We start from the raw sequence: 14,367 nt of genomic DNA, 5'->3' as shown, positions 1-14,367 counted from the left end.
CCCACAGTCACCTCCTCCAAATGGTACTTCCCGTCAATCACTCTGCGATGGGTCTCCATAGTCACTGTGATCACTGTCCCAATTGCAGTGAGGCATTCGCACACGCGTTCCGCAAAGCATACGCAGTACGGGCCATCTGCGTACGCTGTTGCAGTTGCGATCCAGATAAGACAGCTCTAGAGATAGCATTTTCTAATGCTCTGACATCTCCATCTTTTCAAGACTTCAGGGCTTTGTAATTGTACAGTACGGGAATCCCACTAGAAGACTTCTGGAGGAAGATTTACTAAAGCTTCTAAAACAGGCTAGCGGTGATGTTGCCCATATCAACCAATCAGATTCTAGCTAACATTTCTTTATTGCATTCTAGAAAATGATAGGCAGAATCTGATTGGTTGCTATGGACAACACCACCACTTATCTGGTATAGAAGCTTTAGTAAATCTACCCCCTGGAGTTAGGTGGGGGCACGTTGATTCTTTTTGCCTACATGGGGGATGCAAAGGGGCATAGCCAAATATGAGTGACATGGCCACCCCCCTCAGCAATAGTGATGGTCATTACTATGAGGGGCAAGGTCCAAGGCGGCAGAGTGCCCCGTACCAGAGGTCTCCTGGTGGTGCTGGTGCTCAGTTCTCTTGAATTGGCTGCGATTGGCCAAGGTCCGGCGAGGAGCGAGCACAGATGACTCTCCAGGTGGACTCTGGCAGCATCCCTGGTTTGTCTATTAATATTGCCATAAATGGTGCTGTTTACCAATGCTCTGGCTTGCAGATTCTATTGCCGCTAGAAATGCTCAGTGTAGGGGCTTTGCTTCTGATACTCCCTCTCAAGCAGTAGTGGGGATGCGCATAATGATCCCATGGCGCTTGTGTCTATGGTGTCCTTAATGGCTGCTGCTTTCACCTCATTAATCACGTCTTTGGTTCCAGGGTATGCTCAGGCTCAAGTGGAACAATGATGTTGGACCGTTTAGTGGCTCAGCATAGTCCTCCCTTTGCACACCTGTGGATCAGATTTTGTGTATCTATCTGTCTGTGGATAGGATTCCGTGTATCCGTCTGTGGATAGGATTCCGTGTATCCGTCTGTGGATAGGATTCCGTGTATCCGTCTGTGGATAGGATTCCGTGTATCCATCTGTGGATAGGATTCCGTGTATCCGTCTGTGGATAGGATTCCGTGTGTCCGTCTGTGGATAGGATTCCGTGTATCCGTCTGTGGATAGGATTCCGTGTATCCGTCTGTGGATAGGATTCCGTGTATCCATCTGTGGATAGGAATCCGTGTATCAGTCTGTGGATAAGGTTCCATGTATCCATCTGTGGATAGGATTCCATGTATCCATCTGTGGATAGGATTCCGTGTATCCGTCTGTGGATAGGATTCCGTGTGTCCGTCTGTGGATAGGATTCCGTGTATCCATCTGTGGATAGGATTCCGTGTATCCGTCTGTGGATAGGATTCCATGTATCCGTCTGTGGAAAGGATTCCGTGTATCAGTCTGTGGATAAGGTTCCGTGTATCCATCTGTGGATAGGATTCCATGTATCCATCTGTGGGTAGGATTCCGTGTATCCATCTGTGGATAGGATTCCATGTATCCATCTGTGGATAAGGTTCCGTGTATCCGTCTGTGGAAAGGATTCCGTATATACGTCTGTGGATAAGATTCCGTGTATCAGTCTGTGGATAGGATTCCGTGTATCCGTCTGTGGATATGATTCTGTGTATCCGTCTGTGGATAAGGTTACATGTAATCGTCTGTGGAAAGGATTCCGTATATACGTCTGTGGATAGGATTCCGTGTATCCGTCTGTGGATAGGATTCCGTATATACGTCTGTTTATGGGATTCCGTGTATACGTCTGTGGATAGGATTCCAAGTATCCGTCTGTGGATATGATTCCGTGTATCCGTCTGTGGATAAGGTTCCATGTAATCGTCTGTGGATAGGATTCCATATATATGTCTGCTTATAGGATTCTGCGTATACGTCTGTGGATTGGATTCCGTGTATCCATCTGTGGAAAGGATTCCGTGTATCCGTCTGTGGGTAGGATACCGTGTATCAGTCTGTGGATAGGATTCCGTGTATACGTCTGTGGATAGGATTCCATGTATCCGTCTGTGGGTAGGATTCTGTGTATCAGTCTGTGGGTAGGATTCTGTGTATCAGTCTGTGGATAGGATTCCGTGTATCCGTCTGTGGATAAGGTTCTGTGTAACCGTCTGTCGAAAGAATTCCGTATATACGTCTGTGGATAGGATTCCGTGTATACGTCTGTGGATAGGATTCCATGTATACGTCTGTGGAAAGGATAACGTGTATCCGTCTGTGGATAAGATTCCGTGTATACGTCTGTGGCTAGGATTCCGTGTATCTGTCTGTTTATAGGATTCCGTGTATATGTCTGTGGATAGGATTCCGTGTATCCGTCTGTGGATAGGATTCCGTGTTTCTGTCTGTGGATAGGATTCCGTGTATCCGTCTGTGGATAGGATTCCGTGTTTCCGTCTATGGATAGGATTCCTTGCATCAGTCTGTGGATAGGATTCCATGTATCTGTCTGTGGATAGGATAACGTGTATCCATCTGTGGATAGGATTCCGTGTATCCGTCTGTGGATAGGACAACGTGTATCCATCTATGGATAGGATTCCGTGTATCCGTCTGTGGATAGTATAACATGTATCAGTCTGTGGATAGGATTCCGTGTATCCGTCTGTGGATAGAATAAAGTCTATCCGTCTGTGGATAGGATAACGTGTATCCATCTGTGGATAGGATTCCGTGTATCTGTCTGTGGATAGGATATCGTGTATGCGTCTGTGGATAGGATTCCGTGTATACCTCTGTGGATAGGATAACGTGTATCCGTCTGTGGATAGGATATTGTGTATCCGTCTGTGGATAGGATTCCGTGTATCCGTCTGTGGATAGTATAACGTGTGTCAGTCTGTGGATAGGATTCCGTGTATCCATCTATGGATAGGATAATGTGTATCTGTCTGTGGATAAGGTTCCGTGTATCCGTCTGTGGATAGGATAACGTGTATCCGTCTGTGGATAGGATTCCGTGTATCAGTCTGTGGATAGGATTCCGTGTGTCCGTCTGTGGATAGGATTCCGTGTATCCGTCTGTAGATAGGATTCCGTGTATCCATCTGTGGATATGATAACGTGTATCCGTCTGTGGATAGGATTCCTTGTATCTGTCTGTGGATAGGATTCCGTGTATCCATCTGTGGATAGGATTCCGTGTATCCATCTGTGGATCGGATTCCGTGTATCAGTCTGTGGATAGGATTCCGTGTGTCCGTCTGTCGAAAGGATTCTGTGTATCCGTCTGAGGATAGGATTCCGTGTATCCGTCTGTGGATAGGATTCCGTGTATCCATCTGTGGATCGGATTCCGTGTATCAGTCTGTGGATAGGATTCCGTGTATCCGTCTGTGGATACGATAACGTGCATCCGTCTGTGGATAGGATTGAGTGAATCCGTCTGTGGATAGGATTCCATGTATCCATCTGTGGATAGGATTCCATGTATACATCTGTGGATAGTATAACATGTATCCGACTGTGTATAGGATTCCGTGTATCCGTCTGTGGATAGGATTCCGTGTATCCGTCTGTGGATAGGATTCTGTGTATCCGTCTGTGGATAGGATTCCGTGTATCCGTCTGTGGATAGGATTCCGTGTATCCGTCTGTGGATAGGATTCCATGTCTGCTTCTGTTTCTTTGCATACATTGGGGGCTTCAGTCCATGACGGTGTTTTGCCATATTTTGCAGATGATGAGGAAAGCTGCAATGATCTTGAGGACTTCACAAATGTGGATGCCAGTTCCTTGTTGTGTGTGTCGTGAGGAGATCAGCCAGGATTGTCAGGTGCAGGGGAGTTTTAAGAGAGCAGGGGGGCCATGAGCAGATTCAGGCCGCCAATTCAACCGCACGGACGCCTCGATGTTTGTCAAGTGCGCATGCGCCTGAGTGAGCCGGCTCCTTCGTGCGCATGCGTGAGACCCGCTACGACCAACAGCACCGGTCGTAGCGGGTCTCTTTCCAAAGGGGGCGAGCTGTCGATGTTGATTGCCAGCTCGCCCCGTTTGGAAGGCGGGCCGGGGGGGTGGCAGCCCAAACGGAGGCGTTCCCATGGGAACGCCTACCATTTGGGGGAGGCCCCACTGACATCACTAGTGATGTCAGTGGAGAGCTTCCGGCTCTGACAGAGCCAGAAGCTCTCCGGGGCTTACGACAAGTGAGACCCTACCCTAGGGTCTCGTCGTAAGCCCCGATGGTCGCGATGGTCTCTGACCATCGCGACCATCACCCTAGCGGTTGTTAGAGCTGTGGGTGTAAACCCACAGCCTAACGACCAAAACAGAGGTGGGCGGTCAGTATGCAAGCGGCCGCCCAGTTTCTGAGCGACCGCTCGCATCCTCCGACCGCCTCTGAATGAGGCCCTCAGTGTCGGCCCCCTCCTCTCTCTGGCAGTCCTGCGGTGAAGTAGACCACAGCACACCACCCACCTCACCTTGCTTTGCCCTGGTTACCGTGGCCGCGGCGCTCCTTTCCCTGGACCCTTCCTCAATCCTGGTGTTTTGAAATTTATCACCGGCCGTGAGCAAATGACAGGACCGGCAGCCAATGAGGGTCGGCCATGTAGCCACATGGGCGGGTTTCTTGTTGGAAGCTGCAAAACCACAACATTTAATCCTTTCGTCACCTGAGAGTAAACAGTACCTATCTGTTTGGGCTTCGTTTCTCGAAGATTTCAATGGTGTTTATTTCAGGATGGCTCTAGTTGTGGACAAAATACAAATGTACACGGGCGCTGCAGGATCTTTGGGGTTCAGCTATTACCTCAGTGGATCCTGTTGTGTAGCTCCCTCGCCCCGAAGAATGGATTTCTATGGGGTGAACTAAGGATCTTTTGCCTCTAGAGCTTTTCACATCATGGTAGCATTGGAAATCTGGGGTGACAGGTTGCATGATCGCAGTATTGTTGAGGTGTAACAACCTTGGTGCGGTACACGTGATCAATTGGTAACATGCTACTTTGCTGTGGGCTTTATGTACGCTAGCACACCTCAGATGTTTGCAATGCAATGTGCATTTTTCGAGCTTGTCGTGTGCCAAATGCGGGGAATGCGATTGCTGGTGTATTGTTGCAGTTTTAGTGGGCTAGATTTTGGTCTTTGGCCTCTGAGATGGATGAAGTTGGTGAGCTTTGCTCTTCTTATGTTTGGCAAGTTATCGAGCCAGCATGGAGGGCTTATCGTTTCGGTACCTGGTCCTGGTCACTCTGTGTGCTTACCGGCATGCTTGAGAAGAGTGGGAAGCTTATTCCAGTAGGATCAGACTGTTTATACAATCCTTCTGCAGACCTGGTCGTAGATTCTACATCCAATCTATACGTACACACTTGTCCAATTTATCAGCAGACCTCCAATCTGCATCTGATGTAACAATCTGCTGAAAGGGTTGTGTCACTGTACACACTCTTCCAATCTTTGGCTGCCACTCACTGGGAAGAATTGGGAGAATAATTGGACAAACCAGTGTCAGGAGCATACACACTTCTAAATTGGTCTGGTGATTGGCGATCTGGTCTCCTGATTTTTCAGCAGATTTAAAAATATTTTCAGAAGACCAAGATTGTATGAAACCAGAGATCTTGTGAGCGTACACACTCTACCAATGTCTGACAAACCAGCTGGTCTGAAGTTGGATTGGATAAGAATTGGACAAGTGTGTTCCCAGCTTAGCAGTGGGGCCCCTGTTTTTTCTGGCTCTGAGAAGGTTTGGTGGACAGGTTTTAGGGGTATTCTCTGGCACTCCTTTAGGGCAAGACTTCTGCCCAATGCTGGTTATAAGAAATTCGGGGAAGGGGAGGGGGGTGCACAATGGTTTTTCCCCGATTTTCCAGTACCAAACCAGGTCTATTGTTTGGGTGAATTTGCCATTGTTTTGCTGTCATTTTTTTGATCATTTGACAAACCTATCGTTAGTAAATCTCCTATTTGTATCTTCGACTATGTGAAAGTATTGATTGTTTGCCCGATGTTTTAAACTGTCTGATTTTTGGTTACTTTTGACTGTAGTAAATCACTAATTTCCAAACTAGATGGCAAATCACACAATATTGCATAATTGACCAAAATTGACCTTTAGTAAATTTACCCCCTAGAGAGAATTATATAACATTCCATAGGAGGAGTTCTTAATACTAACACAAAGTATTTTTTATGTCATCAGAATTGCAATCTGTTGGCGTATAGGTATATACTGTCGGTCTCTATGGTATTCTGGGCCTGTCTAGCATAGCAATGATCATGTTAGTAAACAAAAGTGTAATTATTCATTGCCAGTTTTGCTGCTGCTGAAGATGGGATCTGCAGGTGTCATTTGCACAAAGTCTGTGGGGTGCCCTGTGTCGTTCCCATCACACCAGTGTAGGGTGCAGTTGCCCCTTCTGTAAGCCAGGCCAGACTGGCACTGGCGGTGCGGAGGAGGTTAATGTGATCAGCCTTTTAGCTTCCTGAAACCATTACCTTATAGTGGACCACTGGGAACATAAAATCAGCCTTACATGAGTAACACATGAGAGACACTTGTGTAGGCTGATTTGCCCATAATCCATGAACGCCAATGACCAAGCTGTGCTTCTGTGAGGCTTGGAGAATGAAAAGATTGTGCTGATCCCCTAAGAAGGGCTTATTACCATGTGGGGCAGAGCTGACCTCCCCCGTTGGGCCTGATCCTGAGATGGAATGAAGCAGAAAAGAGCAAGTAACATTGTGCATTGTAACACCGTGCTGCTTTGCAGGGGGCAGATGTACCATGTGCAGAGAGAGTTAGATGTGGGAAGGACGTATCCAAACTCAGCTCTAAATTGAAGTGTGAATAAAGCTGCCCAGCATCTGTGGGCGACATGTAGGGCCGGACTGTCCACCTGGCACTTCTGGCAAATGCCAGAAGGGCTGATGGCCAGATGGGCCAGTCCGGTGCCAAACCCTGGCTGAGCAACTCCGCCTCTGCTCGGCCGGGGATACTGAAAGATGGGGGCGTGCCACGGGGCCAGGCCCCCATGACTCACGGCATGCCCCCGTGAGGCGAGGCAACTCCCCTTTTGTGGGCGCACGAACAGGAGGACTGCCAGGGCTGCACAGCAGCCCCAGTCTGTCCCTGGCTACATGCAAAACCAGCCAGTATTTACATAGGAATGCATGGTGCGATCGCAGTGCATGCCATAGCGTACCATAGCAAATGCTGCTGTGAGTAATTGCATTGCGTGGAACAGGAGGCGTGGCCTTGTTCCTGATAGGACATACCTCTTTGCTAATTTGGGGGTGTGATCACATGTTACGCCGTTGTTTTCATGTCACACAGGGGGTGGGCACAACACTCTGGCAGCTGCTGGGCTGCCCCCAGCCTCCTCCCTGCACTAAATGGAAACTGAGCATGTGCGCTGCATCCATTTGCAGAGCAGAGCAGCAGCGGTGATCAAGTGTCCCTTATACTGTCCCGCTGAAATGGAGACGGTACAGAGGTGTGCATACTGTGGGCTTAAAAGTTTTAGATAACTGGATTTTCCTGGTGTCTGTCATGTGAAATATATTTGGAATTTCTTTGTGTACCCATCAACTTTGCCTGGTCAGAGATGTGGCATGATGACTTCACTGAGAGATATCTTTCATGTCGTTGGTGGTACAGCACCGTGTGTATGCAGCTTGAGTTACATTTCTCTAACTGCACTGATGCTCTGGAACACATTTCCCTCATGTTCCCCAGGGCAATACCGAGAAGGGCCGGAGCTACCATTAGGCAGCTTTAGGCGACTGCCTAGGGACACCGACCACTGGAGGGCGCCGCTGAGTAAACAAACAAAATGGATGTCTCTTTCAGTCCCAGGTTGATTTAGTGTGTGTGGGGTGGTTTTATTGAGTGCTGACAGGGTAAGTGTACATGTGTGTGGGTTTAATGAGTGATGGCATGGTGAGTGTGTGTGTGTGTGTGGAGGGTAATGGGTACTGACATATATTGGAGCACAGATGTGTGGCATAAATATATTGGGGCATGGATTGTTGGCATAATGTATTGGGGCACAGCTATATGGCATATAAAGAATTTAGGGCATATGTGTGGCATATGTGTGGCATATGTGTGGCACATGTACTATGGGCATTGTTTTGCATAATTCATGGCTATGTGGCATACAATAACTTTCTTGCACAGCTGTGTGGCATATTATGTACTGGGGCATAAATGGGTGGCATATTATGTATTGGAGGTATTCATATGTAGCATAATTATGTATTCTAATACAATTGTGTGGCATATAATGAATTGTGGAACATAACATGATTTGGGGGCAGTGAAATGAGGCATAGTACGATTTTGGGGCTCTACTGTGTAGAATATTATAAATTAGCGTCACTAATATGTGGCATAGTATGAATTGGAGGGAGCAGGGGTGGTGGGTAAAATGTTGCCTAGGGCGCCCAGACACCACTGCTGCCACCAAGAGCGCAAATCTGCAGACTCTTTCAGTAAAGCTACACTCGGAAATGATCCATCGCCTGCATTTCCGTTTCACCCTCACAGACACAACTGATCTACCCAGTGAGCCCGGCGCTGTCAGGGGGGGAGGGGGGGGGCGCTGACAGAGTTCTATGACTGTCCCAGGAAGGGACATTGTGTCGAAATTAAAAAATCTTCACTCAGAGTGGAACACTAGGAAGGATCTTCAGGTAGGAGCTGGTTGGTTCCCATCCTCCTCTTTCTATCTTTACACTCACTGTAAATGAAAATCTTCTCCGCCCTGAATGCCCTGCAGTGTTGGGGCTGCCATGTAACATTCAGAAGCTGACAATAGAGATGGGGCACTTCTACTGTGGCATAATACTGTATTGTACTGAATAGCACTGTAATGTGACATAATATATACTAGGGACACTGGGCCTCATTCAGACCCGCTCGTGAGCGCTCGCAAGCGGGTCGATGTTGGACCAGTGCGCATGCGTACGACGTCGTCTCCGTGCGCATGCGCGAGACCCGCATAGCGACGGACAAGCCGTCACTCTGGGTCTCGCTACAAAGGGGGCGTGCTGTCGATGTTAAGTGACAGCATACCCCCCTTTGGTGGGCGGGCCAGGGGCGTGGCTGCCCAGATGGAGGCGTTCCCATGGGAACGCCTACCGTCTAGGGCCAGCCCCACAGATATCACAAGTGATGTCAGTGGGTGGACTTCTTGCTCTGTAAGAGCAAGAAGTCCACTGGGACTTGCGGCAACGAGACCCTACCACAAGGATCTATTGCAAGTCCGATGGTTGCGGTGGTCTTGACCATTGCGACCATCACCTCTAGATCAGGCCCTTTATATGAACATGTCCTTACTGTGCCTTTACTGCCCCGCACATTGTGCAATTACTATCCCGCACATTGTGCCTATACTTCCCCGCACATTGTGCCTATACTACCCCGCACATTGTGCCTATACTACCATGCACATTGTGCCATTACTACCCCGCACATTGTGCCTATACTACCCCGCACATTGTGCCATTACTACCCCGCACATTGTGCCATTACTACCCCGCACATTGTGCCTATACTACCCCGCACATTGTGCCTATACTACCCCGCACATTGTGCCATTACTACCCCGCATGTTGTGCCATTACTACCCCGCTCATTGCGCCTATACTACCCCGCACATTGTGCCTATACTACCCTGCACATTGTGCCATTACTACCCCGCACATTGTGCCTATACTACCCTGCACATTGTGCCTATACTACCTCGCACATTGTGCCTATACTGCCCCGCACATTGTGCCTATACTACCCCGCACATTGTGCCATTACTACCCCGCACATTGTGCCATTACTACCCCGCTCATTGTGCCTATACTACCCTGCACATTGTGCCATTACTACCCCGCACATTGTGCCATTACTACCCCGCACTTTGTGCCTTTACTGCCCCGCACATTGTGCCTATACTACCCCGCACATTGTGCCATTACTACCCCGCTCATTGTGCCTATACTACCCTGCACATTCTGTCTTTACTACCCCGCACATCCTGTCTTTACTTCCCCGAACATTGTGCCTATACTGCCCCACATATTGTGCCATTATTACCCCGCACATTGTGCCTATACTACCCCGCACATTGTGCCTTTACTACCCCGCACATTGTGCCTACACTACCCCGTGCATTGTGCCTATACTGCCCCGCACATTGTGCCTACACTACCCCGCACATTGTGCCTATACTGCCCCGCACATTGTGCCTATACTACCCCGCACATTGTGCCTATACTGCCCCGCACATTGTGCCTATACTACCCCGCACATTGTGCCTATACTGCCCCGCACATTGTGCCTATACTACCCCCCACATTGTGCCTACACTACCCCGCACATTGTGCCTATACTACCCCGCACATTGTGCCTATACTACCACGCACATTGTGCCATTACTGCCCGCACATTGTGCCTCTACTACCCCGCACATTGTGCCTTTACTGCCCCGCACATTGTGCCTATACTACCCCGCACATTGTGCCATTACTACCCTGCACATTGTGCCTATACTACCCCGCACATTGTGCCATTACTAACCCGCACATTGTGCCATTACTACCCCGCACATTGAGCCTATACTACCCCGCACATTGTGCCTATACTACCCCGCACTTTGTGCCTATGCTGCCCCGCACATTGTGCCTATACTACCCTGCACATTGTGCCATTACTACCCCGCTCATTGTGCCTATACTACCCCGCACATTGTGCCATTACTACCCCGCACATTGTGCCTATACTACCCCGCACATTGTGCCTATACTACCCCGCACATTGTGCCTATACTGCCCCGCACATTGTGCCTATACTACCCCGCACATTGTGCCATTACTACCCCGCACATTGTGCCTATACTACCCTGCACATTGTGCCATTACTACCCCGCACATTGTGCCATTACTACCCCGCACTTTGTGCCTTTACTGCCCCGCACATTGTGCCTATACTACCCCGCACATTGTGCCATTACTACCCCGCTCATTGTGCCTATACTACCCTGCACATTCTGTCTTTACTACCCCGCACATCCTGTCTTTACTTCCCTGCACATTGTGCCTATACTGCCCCACATATTGTGCCATTACTACCCCGCACATTGTGCCTATACTACCCCGCACATTGTGCCTTTACTACCCCGCGCATTGTGCCTACACTACCCCGCGCATTGTGTCTATACTGCCCCGCACATTGTGCCTACACTACCCCGCACATTGTGCCTATACTGCCCCGCACATTGTGCCTATACTACCCCCCACATTGTGCCTATACTGCCCCGCACATTGTGACTATACTACCCCGCACATTGTGCCTATACTGCCCCGCACATTGTGCCTATACTACCCCCCACATTGTGCCTACACTACCCCGCACATTGTGCCTATACTACCCCGCACATTGTGCCTATACTACCCCGCACATTGTGCCATTACTGCCCGCACATTGTGCCTCTACTACCCCGCACATTGTGCCTCTACTACCCCGCACATTGTGCCTTTACTGCCCCGCACATTGTGCCATTAATGCCCCGCACATTGTGCCTTTACTGCCCCGCACATTGTGCCATTACTACCCCGCACATTGTGCCTACACTACCCCGCACATTGTGCCATTAATGCCCCGCACATTGTGCCTTTACTGCCCCGCACATTGTGCCATTACTGCCACGCACAGTGTGCCTACACTACCCCGCACATTGTGCCTATACTACCCCCCACATTGTGCCTACACTACCCCGCACATTGTGCCTATACTACTCCGCACATTGTGCCTATACTACCCTGCACATTGTGCCATTACTGCCCCGCACATTGTGCCTCTACTACCCCGCACATTGTGCCTTTACTGCCCTGCACATTGTGCCATTACTGCCCCGCACATTGTGCTTTTTCAGCTGCGCACGCACACTGCTGTCTGAAATGAATTTTGATATAATGTTCTCTTTATGTCAAGCCCTACATGAGCCCCGAGAGGCCACCCTTTGTGCAGTTCCTTAATGGTAGATGTACTAAGTCACAGGGGTATATTTAATAAAGTTCGGGTTTTTAGAAGTGGAGATGTTACCCATAGCAACCAATTAGATTCTACTTAACATTTAACTAGCATCTACTAGAAGATAATAGCTAGAATCTGATTAGTTCCTATAGGCAACGTCTCTCACAGGGGTCTATGTACTAAGCCTTAGAATGAGATAGAACGGAGATAAAGTACCAACCAATCAGCTCCTATCTGCCATGTTTCAGACTGTGTTTGAAAAATGAGTTAGGAGCTGATTGGTTGGCACTTTATCTCCATCCACTTTGTATCTCTCCATGGCTTAGTATATAGGGCCTCATTCAGAGGCGGTCGCAAGAAGTGAGCGCTCGCTCTGAATGAGGGCGGCCGCTCGTGGTTTGAAGTGTGGCCTCCTGGTCGCTAGCTAAGCTGTGGGAGCGCCATTCTTCAGAAGTTATGGTGGTCACTCACCGGGCTTACACAGGCTGCATTTTCTCCCTTCATAATTTGGCAGACACCGACAATGTCCGCTGATTGGGTCACACACTGTACTTGGTACCGTTCCAATTGGGTCACAATCACAATTCTGGCAGCCCAAACTGTTTTCCCCGGAAAGGTTGTACATATGGCGAATGCAGACATCACACCGCTGTCCTGTTACGAAGGCCTTGCACTCGCACTGTCCTGTTACCTTGTCACAAGACCGAGAGCCGTCTGCTGCGCCTGATGTATGACACTGGCAGGGCCGGCACGGCACAGAGCCATTCTCTCTGGATTTGTAGTAGCCATCCAGACATTTATTGCAATGCCTTCCACCAATATTAGGCTGACAAACACATTGTCCTGTCACAGCATCACAAACTGTTCCAGGGATAATCCCTTCCGTGTCACACTCGCAGGGTTTACAACCGTCAGCATCCAACCCATAATAGTTGTCAATACAGGTGTCACAGTTAAGTCCGCTGACATTCTTTCTGCATTTACATTGTCCGCTGGCTGGATTGCAGAATTGATTGATGGAGCCACAAGTGTTGCACGTGCATTGTATACAGCTTTTCTGTCCAAACCTGTCTTGTCTGAAGCCCAGTTTGCAGCGATCGCACTGAGGACCTGCAGAAATACAGATGAGAAGATTTTGCAACAAAATTACAAAAAAACAGCAACTAGTTCAACTTATAAGATGAAATCCAACGTTCTGCCCTATTTACGTAGCATTAACATCTCCCATGTTATTGTGTCCTTATAGATGTAGTATTGAAACAAACAGAAATACTATTGTTATTGCTGCTAACATTAATATAATGGAAATCTGTGTGTATCTAGTGGGATGTAGCGGGCATTGTGGGCCTGATTCAGACTCGCTCGCAAGCGGGTCGATTGTGGGCCAGTGCGGCCGCCCTGATTCAGAGCGAGCTATCGCTTTTTGCGTGCGGCTCTGAATCAGGCCCTGTGTTCATAGTATGTGATCAAAACATTTAGGCCCTGCAGCCCGTTGTAAAGGGACCCGGATGCCTTGCAGAAAATTGGGGCCCTTTGACGATGGGCTGCAATATTAAATGTTTTGATCAAAATATGAACGTCCCCAAGCTTCTATTTGCTAAATACACACAGTTTTGCTGTATATTATTGTTAGCGACGATAGCAAAAGTCTTTTTGTTCTATATACATTAATGCTGCCAGTTGGCTGGTACCATGTACAATACGGGTAACACCGAGCGCGGACATATTTCTCATCTGTCTTACTACAGAAACGTTACTTACTCCAAGACTAAAAACCTGGCTCATTTACGACACAACCGTGGGGCTCATTTAGAATTGACTGAATTTGCGCAGGAAAAGATGGATGCATATAACACATATACTGCACCTGCATTTCTATCCTCAGTCAGACAAATCCCCGGATACATCCAGCTCAGGTATATTTTCCTGTTTGCACCAGGAGCACATCAGATGGACAAGTGCGTTACCTGTGCCCCACATTAGCGTAGAGCCGCATTACCCTGCGCATACACAATATAACACTGAGAGAATAATGCCAGGGACATTATTAATAGATCTGAAAGTCCCATTTTCTATATAAAAAGTTATTAAATTGTTTTCCACTTAAAAAATAAATAGATCTCTTATTTAATGCAGAAGCACATATGAATAGATTAAGTAATGCGACTAGATGGCGGATAATATAATATCGCTGTAATGCTAATTATTTGTCTATCAACTGGGGATTCTGGGCCTGATTCAGACCCGCTCGCGAGCGCTGAGCGCTCACAAGC

At 48.4% G+C, this 14,367-nt stretch overlaps 1 protein-coding gene across 1 annotated transcript in view; it reads right to left on the bottom strand.

Moving 5' to 3' along the window:
- Window positions 1-13,204, bottom strand: part of LOC148454303 (usherin-like) — a gene marked incomplete at both ends in the record, with an annotated part of 948,215 nt that extends 935,011 nt beyond the window's left edge. The window contains one exon of the mRNA XM_088461074.1: window positions 12,566-13,204. Within this exon, the coding sequence (XP_088317200.1) occupies window positions 12,566-13,204 (639 nt within the window). The remainder of the gene's footprint in view (window positions 1-12,565) is intronic.
- Window positions 13,205-14,367: the final 1,163 nt, after the last annotated feature.

The sequence above is a fragment of the Taudactylus pleione genome, unplaced genomic scaffold, assembly GCF_031769625.1.
Source record: "Taudactylus pleione unplaced genomic scaffold, aTauple2 ptg001012l, whole genome shotgun sequence".
Lineage (NCBI taxonomy): Eukaryota > Metazoa > Chordata > Amphibia > Anura > Myobatrachidae > Taudactylus > Taudactylus pleione.
This window is presented reverse-complemented; position numbering and strand designations above follow the sequence as displayed.